Source organism: Lycium barbarum, chromosome 11, assembly GCF_019175385.1.
Source record: "Lycium barbarum isolate Lr01 chromosome 11, ASM1917538v2, whole genome shotgun sequence".
In the NCBI taxonomy this organism is placed as follows: Eukaryota; Viridiplantae; Streptophyta; class Magnoliopsida; order Solanales; family Solanaceae; genus Lycium; species Lycium barbarum.
The window spans coordinates 21328582-21339993 of record NC_083347.1 but is presented as its reverse complement, the minus strand read 5'-3'; the positions used below and the strand labels follow the sequence as shown (position 1 = coordinate 21339993).

Here is an 11412-nt window from a genome sequence, read left to right as displayed (position 1 = left end):
ATAGAAGAATGGGTCATATGAGCGAGAAAGGATTGCAAATTCTTGCCAGGAAATCACTCATTTCTTTTGCCAAAGGTACAACAATAAAACCATATGACTACTATTTATTTGGTAAGCAGCATAGAGTCTCATTTCAAACATCGTCTGAAAGAACATTGAATATGCTTGATTTGGTATATTCTGATGTTTGTGGTCCAATGGAGAATCGATGGGCAGTAACAAATACTTTGTTACTTTTATTGATGACGCTTCACGAAAATTGTGGGTTTATATCTTGAAAACCAAAGATCAGGTGTTTCAAGTTTTCTAGAAATTTCATGCGCTGGTGGAGAGGCAGACAGGTCTAAAGCTAAAGCGTCTCCGCAGTGACAATGGAGGAGAGTACACTTCAAGGGAATTTGAAGGGTACTGTTCAAGCCATGGGATCAAACATGAAAAGACAGTTCCTGGAACCCCACAACAAAATGGTCCAGCTGAGAGGATGAATCGCACCATTGTTGAGAAGGTGAGAAACATGCTCAGAATGGCTAAACTGCCTAAGTCATTCTGGGGTGAAGCAGTTCAGACAGCCTGTTACCTGATCAATAGGAGTCCATCAGTTCCATTGGAGTTTGACATCCCAGAGAGAGTTTGGACCAGCAAGGAGGTGTCCTACTCGCATCTGAAGGTGTTCGGTTGCAGATCTTTTGCACATGTACCGAAGGAGCAGAGAACAAAGCTGGATGCTAAATCTGTTCCCTGCATATTCATTGGATATGGAGATTAAGAGTTTAGGTACAGACTATGGGATCTTGTAAAGAAAAAGGTCATCAGAAGTAGAGACGTAGTCTTCCGAGAAAGTGAAGTTGGAACTGCTGATGATCTGTCAGAGAAGGCCAAGAATGGTATAGTCCCTAACCTTGTTACCATTCCTTCTAACCATCCCAGAAGTGCAGAAAGTACGATCGATGAGGTTGCCGAGCAGAAGGAGCAACCTGACGAGATTACCGAGCAGAGGGAGCAACTTGGTGATTATGCCGAGCAAGTTGAGTATCCTACTCAGGAAGAAAAAGAACAATCTCAACCTCTGAGGAGATCAGAAAGGCAAAGGGTAGAGTCATCCAAGTACCCGTCCTCAGAGTATGTCCTCATCAGTGATGAGGGGGAGCTAGAAAGTTTAAAAGAGGTGCTGTCCCATCCAGAAAAGAGCGAGTGGATGAAAGCCATGCAAGAAGAGATTGACTCTCTACAGAAAAATGGCACGTACAAGCTGGTTGAACTTCCAAAGGGTAAAAGATCACTCAAATGCAAGTGGGTCTTTAAACTCAAGAAATATGGAAATGGAAAGTTGGTCAGATACAAAGCTCGACTGGTGGTAAAAGGCTTCGAACAGAAGAAAGGTATTGATTTTGACGAAATTTTCTCACATGTTGTCAAAATGACTTCTATTCAAACTATTTTGAGCTTAGCAGCTAGCTTAGATCTTGAAGTGGAGCAGTTGGACGTGAAAACTGCATTTCTTCACGGAGATTTGGAAGAGGAGATTTATATGGAGACCCAAAAGGATTTGAAGTATCAGGAAAGAAACATATGGTGTGCAAATTGAATAAGAGTCTTTATGGGTTGAAGCAGGCACCAAGGCAGTGGTACAAAAAGTTTGACTCATTCATGAAAAGTCAAACTTACACAAAGACCTATTCTGATCCATGTGTATACTTCAAAAGATTTTCTGACAACAACTTTATTATTATTTTGTTGTTGTATGTGGACGACATATTAATTGTAGGACAAGACAAGGAGCTGATTGCCAAGTTGAAGGGAGATTTGTCCAAGTCATTTGACATGAAGGACTTGGGCCCAGCACAACAAATTCTGGGGATGAAGATTGTTCGAGAACGAACAAGCAGAAAGTTGTGGCTATCTCAACAGAAGTACATTGAACGTGCACTAGAACGCTTCAGCATGGAGAGTGCTAAACCCGTTAGCACACCTCTTCTGGGTCATCTGAAGTTAAGCAAACAGATGTGTCCTACAACAAAGGAGGAGAAAGAGGGCATGGCCAAAGTTCTTTATTCATCAGCAGTCGGAAGCTTGATGTATGCAATGGTATGCACTAGACCTGATATTGCTCATGCAGTGGGTGTTGTTAGCAGGTTTCTTGAAAATCATGGAAAAGAACACTAGGAAGCAGTCAAGTGGATACTCAGGTACTTGATAGGTACCACTGGAGACTGCTTATGTTTTGGAGGATCAAATCTTATCCTGACAGGATATACAGATGCAGATATGGCAGGTGATCTTGATCACAGAAAACCCACTACTGGATATCTGTTTACTTTTTCAGGGGGAGCTGTATCATGGCAGTCAAAGTTGCAGAAGTGTGTCGCACTCAAACTAGAAGCCTGGTGTTACCTCCTTCCGGTGAATGGGTCTGGAGGGGGAGATTGATGAGGTCCACACCCATTCAATTGATGAATGTAGTCTGGACATGAGTTTGTCTCTAACAAGTTGGCCACTTGAAGACTATGTCACGACATCTTACACTTGAAGACTATGTCACGACATCTTGCACTTGAAGACTATGTCACGACATCTTGCAATTGAAGACTATGTCGCGACATTTTGCACTTGAAGACTATGTCACGACATCTTGCAATTGAAGACTATGTCGCGACATTTGCAATTGTTTCCTTCATTTTGATTGGTTAAGAGGGAGCCAACTTTTCCTATAAATAGAAGCCTTCAGGCTTCTCACTCAACACACCAACAAAGAGAGAAAGAAGAGTGAGGCATTCACAGGGTTAGGAAAATAGTCTGTGAGGAAAAATAGAGAGTGTGAACGATATTGTAGTGAGGTGAAAATCTTAAAAGAGGGTAATTTATTTTGATTGTGTAGTGGTCTTTAGAGTATTTTACTTAGACCTACAAAATGTAAAATCCTTGCTATAGTGATATCAGTTGCTCCTCTCTGCCCGTGGTTTTTCCCTTTTGGGTTTCCACGTAAAAATCTTGGTGTCATTATCGCTCCTTTTTATTCTTGTTGATTAACCGTATCACAGTGCTGCAATATTATTCGGCTGTAAATACCGTGAATTTCTATGGCGGGTTTATTCCCAACAAAATCTAACTAATAAACTTATGTCATGTAACTTATGAAAGATTAAAAGTTTATTTAGTTTTCCAGTATACCAAAAAAATAAAAAGAAGATTAATTGCAATTATAGGGCACTGTTGAGATGATTTTTGTTAGAGCAACAATACAAACTTCAAGGACATGGACTGATGTAGTTGAAAATATTATACAAGGGAAAACAGTTATTTCCTAAGTCAAATTGATTGAATTTATTGGCTAAATTGATGTATCTAAATAAGAAAATTCCTTAAGAGAAGTTCTTATAACTGGAGTAGTATGTTATAGGCTGCTATTCCTTTTTTCCCTTTTGTAGAATCAATGAATAATGGTTGGAATAGTCAAAAAAATTAAGTTTATTTATTTTCCATATCTAGGACTAGGAGATAGTCACGTTTGTTGAACCAGTAAAAACGGTGTTCTCATGTCACACTGTTTTGTTTATTTTTTTCTTTGTTTTGGGTGGTACATGAATGGATTTTTTTTTGTTTTATACTCTATCTGGTCCAAAATAATTGAGGTTTTAACTTTTAAAAGTTGATCCAAAATAATTGATGTTTTTAAAACTAAGAAAAAAATTTAGTTCTCTTTTTCAAATTTGCCATTGACACATTTCTATATCCCCATAATAATTATGTCAACATGAAAAAGATAAGAATATCAAAATTAAGGATATATAAGTTAAAACACTCTAATTTTTTATAAGTTAGTGAATTTCTTAATTCATGTATCCCAGCTTAAAATCTCAATTATTTTGAACCGAAGGAGTAACTTCATACTTTAACATTTTACGATGCACTGAAGAAGCAGCAAAAATTGGTATAGCTATTTAATATGTGGCCTTTGCGTAAGTGGCATCCAAGCAAAACAAACAAACCTTATCTCCATAAATTAATCATTAAAAACATCATGGCACCCCACAAACTTCTCAGTATAACGTCACAATCAATCAATATTTCTATCCCAGCATCTCAAATTATTTATTGCGATTATTAAAGATAACTGATTCAAATTATTTATTATTTTAAAAATTTAAAATATAATTAATTATTTTTTCTTATAGTATAATTTTATCATTAATAAAAATATTATATAAATAGAGTAAATATTTAACCGAGAGACGCCATAAATTAGACATAAGACTAATAATTAAATATCTTTCTTGTCCTTCTCTCTATTTTGAGGCCACCAAATCCTTTTCATTTGAAAAAAGCTTTGATTCACTCAATTATATAGATTAAACACAAACAAAATTACAAAATGTTGTCTTTTCATTGCATTTGAATCATCCAACGTTCCTAATTTGTCTTCTTTCTTCCTCTTTTTCTGTTGTTCAGAATTTTGCTGTTTCCTTTTTTTTTTTTTTTTTTTTCAAGAACTTAAAAAAGATCTGATTTTTAAGGCTAAGTTCTCTTATCCATATGTTAATTCATAATCTTTCTGTATAAAGCTTCAAAATTTGCCTTTTTTTTAATCAGTTTATTTTCAAGAATCTGATGCCCCACAACTATCCATTCCTATTAAGGCCCTAAAAAGTTGACCATTTGTGTTGTTACATCTATTTTCACATACCCTTTTGATTAATCTTTGCAAAAATGTATGGAACACAAAGTAGAAGAAAAGATTTGGAATTTGAATACCATCCTCAAATTCAGATATTGAGGCCAAGTATTCATTCAAGAAGGGCAAATATAACTGTGAAATTTCAAGATCTATATGGTTTCACAGTTGAAGGCAATGTTGATGATGTTAATGTGTTAAATGATGTTAGGGAAAAGGTTAGGGAACAAGGGAGGGTTTGGTGGGCATTGGAAGCTAGTAAAGGTGCAAATTGGTATTTGCAAACACAAGTTACATCAACCCTTAAAACATCCTTAAAACTGTCTGCTTTGGTGAATGCAATTACTCTCAAGAAGCTAATTAGGAAAGGGATACCACCTGTGTTGAGGCCTAAGGTGTGGTTTTCACTATCAGGGGCTGCTAAGAAGAAATCAACCGTGCCTGAAAGTTATTATCAAGATTTGACCATGGCTGTTGTGGCTATGGACACACCTGCAACCAAACAGATTGATCATGTGAGTTTGTTTTGGTCAAAACATTACCTTGATCCTTTGTTGTGACTAGGAGGACATGTTTTGTTTGTGTCTCTTCTCTTAATGTGTTTGTGTGCTATTTGATTTTACCTTGATGATTGTTTTGTTGCTATATCTTGATTATTCATGTGTTGATAACTTGTTGGATGCATTTGAGGGCAGTTTTCTTGTTAACATGTGCTCCAAATGCATACTTAATAATCATTTAGTTGCAGAGTAAAATCCTAGGTTGTTGTGAAGTATAATTCTGATGCTTTTTTTTTTTTTTTTTTTTTTTTTTTTGTTTTTGTTTGAGGGGGCAGATATAGTTGTTGTATGTACATGTACAACTATTTTTCTCTTCCTAATATTTCATTAGAGTGATAAGGTTTTACGACCTGTGCAATTTTACGGCGGATTTGAAGATGCATAGAGGCTACTTTATAGAATTAAATTAAACAATTATGTAACAATTTTAAGAGGTCCAAAAACTTCCAATGTAAATAATATAGACATGGAAAATTCTCATTTTGCAGCAATTAGCTTGTTGCAATGCTGAATCTCTGATAGATGATTTGGCATTTCTTTTGCGGTATTGGGGAAAGCTAAGAGGAAGGCAGCCACTACTCACTTTGACAATTTTGAGTAATCAAGACTAGTTTTCTAGCTTGAGAATTTGAGTGGAGAAAAAAGGGTAAAAGCTGAGGTCGCAGAAGCTATTTTTACTTTAATTGGGACTATAGGAATTGTAATGCTTTTTTTGGTTTTTAACCAATTAACCATAACCAAAAAGAACAAAGAAAAAGAGAAAAAGACTATGATTTTAAGTTTTAACCACAAAACCTTCTTATGTAGGGGTTTTGATGTGTTTATTGAGTCTCAGTGGAAATCTACTTTGTTGAGCAATTCTTAGGGTTTTTCGTCTCTGAATATACCCTGAATCATTGATCTAGGACAAAATTGAAAGGTTAGGCACTATTTTTAGGAGGTGACTTGTACTGCAGCTTTCAAGGATTGAGTGCTTGAATCGACATCTTTGTTAAGTTAAGGATTCAATGCAGATTGATGAATTTGAAGTGCATGCAGGCTGGTAGCTAGGCCACTGTTGCTATTTCATAGTGATGTTTAGTTTTGGGTGAATTAAAGTCCAAGAAAACTCTTTTACTTCTGCGAGGAATTTGTGGAAACAAGAATTATATTTAGTAACTTGTTATCGAGCTTGAAGTGAAACGTAAAACTTGGTATTACAATTTATTTAACATTTTTGGCATTACGAAATTTGTAATCTGCATTCTGTTTTCTTATTTGCAGGACCTCCCACGAACCTTTCCTGGTCATCCCTGGTTGGACACTCCTGATGGTCATTCTGCCCTTAGGCGGGTTCTTGTTGCCTATTCCTTCCGAGATTCTGATGTTGGCTACTGCCAGGTAGATTTATCCTTCTTGTTGATATTACTCTTTCATATACAAAACTCAATGCTACCATGCTCTATAGCCTATAGAAATATAGCCGTCCTTTGTGACAACCACTTATCTGTTAGGTAGCTAGATTATGCATTTCTTAGAGGCTTACCAATTGATTCTCTTATGTTGTCTTGTAATTGAAAGCTATGTCCTTGTTTTTGACTTGACTAGAAGAAAAAAGGATATTTAACTAAGGCTACTTTGGAAGTGAAATTTGAGGATGGGCAATTAGTCTAAGGAATATATTGTTTCATTTCATTAATATAGCACAGTTGCATAGCTCTAATCTACTCGACCCAATTAAGGCGTCCTGCAAGTTTGCACCTACCCTAGACAGTTTAAAAGCCAAAAAACAAACTGATTTGCTGTTTCCTATGTTGCTATAATGATGCTGTCTTCTTGCGGAAGTTATATGTAGCACTCCTCAAGGAACAAATGTTCAAACACAAATATATTTAGCTTATTAGAGCCAGTTTCTCAACCAAATTAATTGAACTTTTTCTTACATGTCAAAAGATGTTAGACATAAGATGGCCTTAAATGAGCCCTGCACTTAGATAAAAAGAGGTAGGAAAGCGTAGCAAGCGGTTTTCTTTTTTTCTTGAATTGTAGTTGATACATCAAAACACGTAATTTCTCCTTCAAACTAATTTAAATGAGTTGATTGTTTTGCAGGGATTGAACTATGTTGCAGCATTATTGTTGCTTGTGATGAAAACTGAAGAAGATGCTTTCTGGATGCTTGCTGTCCTTTTGGAGAATGTCTTGGTTAGTGATTGTTATACTAATAACTTGTCCGGATGCCATGTTGAGCAAAGAGTCTTCAAGGATCTACTAACCAAAAAATGTCCAAGGTACTTAATTGCTCTTTTGCCTTCTTTAATTTTTTTTTTCAACTGGTGTTTTTGATTCACATGGATATAGACTGTTTTCTGAAATTGATGAGGAAAATGCAGGTTAGCCGCTCATTTGGATTCTCTAGAATTTGATGTTTCTCTTGTTTGCACTGAGTGGTTTCTCTGCCTTTTCTCCAAAAGTTTGCCTTCTGAGGTGAAGAATTCTCTCTCTCTCTCTCTCTCTCTCTCTCTCGCTCTCTCACTCTCTCACTCTCTCTCTCTGTGTCTGAATCTCTGAATTGCTATAAAATAGTTTAGTAAATTGGTTACTGATTAGTAAATTTGTGTCTACTAATTTATTTCAGACAACTTTGCGGGTATGGGATGTCCTCTTCTATGAAGGCGCTAAGGTTCTATTTCATGTAGCATTGGCAATTTTCAAGGTAAATATTCCTTCAAATTTATGTGTCATGTACGTGTTTTACATATTTGCTGAATGTGTTTCTTCGATACTTTTCCTGTCTCAGTAGAAGTGAATTTCAAAATTATAAGAGAGTTCTGCAATTTTTAAATGACTGTAGATGAATGAAGAGAAGTTGCTGGTAGCACATCATGTGGGGGATGTAATTAGTATCATACAGAGAAGCACTCATCACCTTTTTGATCCTGATGACTTGTTGACGGTAACATATTCTCACTAGACCCTATTTTGGTTTTATGCTGATGATCCATGTAATTCATTTTTGGGCTTTTTTCATTTTTGGCACGTCGGCCAAAGTTAATTACGGGCGCTAGCCAAAATATACAAAATCTCTACACTGATTATGTATGTTATGTGTATATTTATGTATATTATAGGTATATTATACCAAATATACAAAGCATATACATTTACCGGCTATTATGTTTTAGAGCAGTCCAAAAATGTAATTATCCGTTCATTACTCATTCATCAAATGCTGCATAAATGAGTTTTGATTCTGGAACTTCTTGTTCTGAATTAAGATGCTTAATCTTTAGGACAACATACTGCTATGTTAAACTCTGCAGTGAATCATTTCGTTACCATTCGTTCAGGTTGCTTTTGACAAAGTTGGCTCTATGACAACAACTACTATATCAAAACAGAGGAAAAAGCAGGAACCAGCAGTAATGGCAGAGCTCGACCAGAGATCCAGACGGTTAAATTCTGTAAATCCAGATGAAAAACGGTAGTTTTTTATATGGAAACCTAGTAATTATAGCATATGTAAAATATGTAACCGTGTCAGGGCGTGCTGCCCTTGCTAGGAGATGAACCTTTTGCTCACAAAACAATGAGCAAGGACCGCGGCTTGGAGAGAAGTATGCTTGTTTATTAAGTTGTAGGTGTTACAGAAGTGTAAATGTAATCTGAAATGTTGCTGTATTTTAGTTATCCTTTTATTCTTTAGTCTTTCCTCTCTGTTATCAAAATCCTGCAAATTATCATCTTGTTGAGCCAAATTTATAATAGTAAAAGGAAAGTGATCATGCTGGTCTGGAAATCTCAGTCCTATTATGTGGCTAGGCTGTTTGGCCAAGAGTACTTATTTTAGAAAGTTAAGGTAGGTTGGCCAAGCTTTTAGAAAAAAAAGAATGCTTTTGAGAAGTAGCAGTTACTTTTCACAAACTAAAAAAAATAGCTTTTTCGGGAAGCAATTATTGAACCTTGGCCAAACACAAATCGATATTCTAATATCGGTAAAATTGCTCTTCAAATTGATTAGTCGAACACAAATTATTACTCTAATGTTCTTTTCTTTTGAAAAGCAAAAAGTGCTTTCGAAATAAGCAGATTTTGGAAGCTTGGCGAAATAAGTTAAAAAATTGCATAATTTATTAAGTTTTTTAATTTGGTGGCCTCAGCTGGGTTGAACGTTAAATCCTATCCTAATTCTATGTAATTGTTAATGTTAATGTTAATGTTAAAGTTCTTTTATGCACATTTGGTAAGCTAGAAATATATGGCCTTTTAATGCACCACATTCTTGGAATCCTTATTTAATTGTCATGAGTTTTCTGATGTTTTGCAAACCCGTCACATGCCTAATCCAAATATCACACATAATTTTAGGCTCTCAGTTTCTTTGAACAGTTTTTTTTTTTTTTTTTTTCATTTGGCTCTCAGAGAGCAAGTATTGATATTGTGGTAATTGTATAATTGGTAACATCATGTCCATTGATTCTTGATGCAATATATCATCAAGCCACTGAATTTTTGCAGCACTGGTTATTGGGAATGTGTAACTCAAAGTTGAACTCAAACAGACCTAATGTAACTCGCATTATTGCCGAAACTTATGCCGTCTACTACAGAATATTGCAAATTAGAAATAAGCAAAATGTTCTTTGACTAATAATTTGAGATCATTTAGCGGTATATTTTCGTATCACCTTAAAAAGTAAAAATATCAAAAGGCTAGCTAATCAGTTCTTCAATGCTACATAAGCTGATTCATTACCAATATCTCTTTTTGGGATGACATAATCACTAAAGAAAAATGCTGCAAATTATTCATAATGTTATTTACAAACTCAGAAAAAATAGATTTAGTTTGTTGAGCCATTATCCCCAAAACAAACTCAGCGAATTATATAAATCTTGATATCGATATGCAAGTAAAAAAGAAGAGAAGTTTAAAAATCATAAATTGATAACGTGCAATAATAAAAAGGCGAAGGAATTTATTCTCGCGTTGCAAGTTGCAACGGAGAACTATACACCTAAATCGACGGAGAGTCCAGGGGCGGCTCGACTATAAGGTGAATAAAGCAATCGCTTGGGCCCCCTAATTTTTTCCTTAAAGATGTATTTTATATATAAAATGTTGTCTCAACTGAAAGAAACTTTTTAAAATTAAAATTGATAAATCTTATCCAAGATCAATGTCTCGAGAGAGATTGAATGGATTACCTATATTATCAATTGAAAAGGAATTGTTAGAACAAATCGATTATAAAACAATAATTAATGATTTCTCATCTAAAAAAAAAACTAGAAAAGTAGACTTTAAATTAAAATATATATGACCATTTTCTCTTTTAAAAATATTAGGGCCTCTATTTGAAATTTGGCTTTAGGCTCCCGATATTGTTAAGACGGCCCTATGAGAGTCTATGATGATTTCTCAGATATTTTAAAGGAATTTATGCATATGTATATAATAAATATACACACAAACAGCATGTATACGGCATCCATACAGTACCATAAAGTTTCAGCAAAACATGCAAGAAGTTATACAAAAATTGCACAATGTTCACTTGAAACAAGTTTAATGCATTCAAAATGTGCATTTCAGTACCTAGTTTAGAGTTTCTATGCAAACTTTTTATAGATGTGCACTTTTTGCACGTCTTGTGCACATTCCGGAAAAAAAAAAGTTTCATAAAACTACACATCCATATAAATTAGGTAACGTAAATGTAGGTTTTGAAAAAGACTTGAAAATGATGTAAAACCTCAATCAGTGTTGATACTGAATGAAATTTAAATATTAGATCTTTTTTAATTATAACCTCAATTAATTCAAAACTTCGAAGGTTTTAATAGTTGTCAATGGAGCTTTTTAATAAACTTTAGAAGTTTTATTCAAAAAATAAAAAAAAATAGTTCCACCGTTTCGAGCTTGAGTTCCTTAGTTCGACGCATTTGACTTACATTCAAGAGTTGTTTGTGTTTAAAGTAGAAATTAGAATATATTTTGAAGTTATGTGGCTGAAAATTAATTTGAACTTGGATTTATTCGAGACCTAGCTGATGGGTCTTTGAGGATTGAAATCGACACTTTAGAACTCAAGTTATTGGATCCTAAAATTGGGAGGATTGAAGTCTAATTCCTTTATTTGTATACAATTGATAAATATAATTAAATGGGAAGTTCCTTAATAGTGGTAATTATTTTTATAA

At 34.8% G+C, this 11412-nt stretch overlaps 1 protein-coding gene across 1 annotated transcript; it reads left to right on the top strand.

The window, feature by feature from the left end:
- Positions 1-4255: 4255 nt before the first annotated feature.
- LOC132617688 (uncharacterized) lies at positions 4256-8913 on the top strand. Its single transcript, XM_060332751.1, has 7 exons — positions 4256-5184; positions 6493-6609; positions 7321-7499; positions 7602-7695; positions 7847-7924; positions 8063-8164; positions 8559-8913. The coding sequence occupies exons 1-7, from the start codon at positions 4705-4707 to the stop codon at positions 8694-8696; spliced, it is 1188 nt and encodes a 395-aa protein (XP_060188734.1). The 5' UTR covers positions 4256-4704; the 3' UTR covers positions 8697-8913.
- Positions 8914-11412: the final 2499 nt, after the last annotated feature.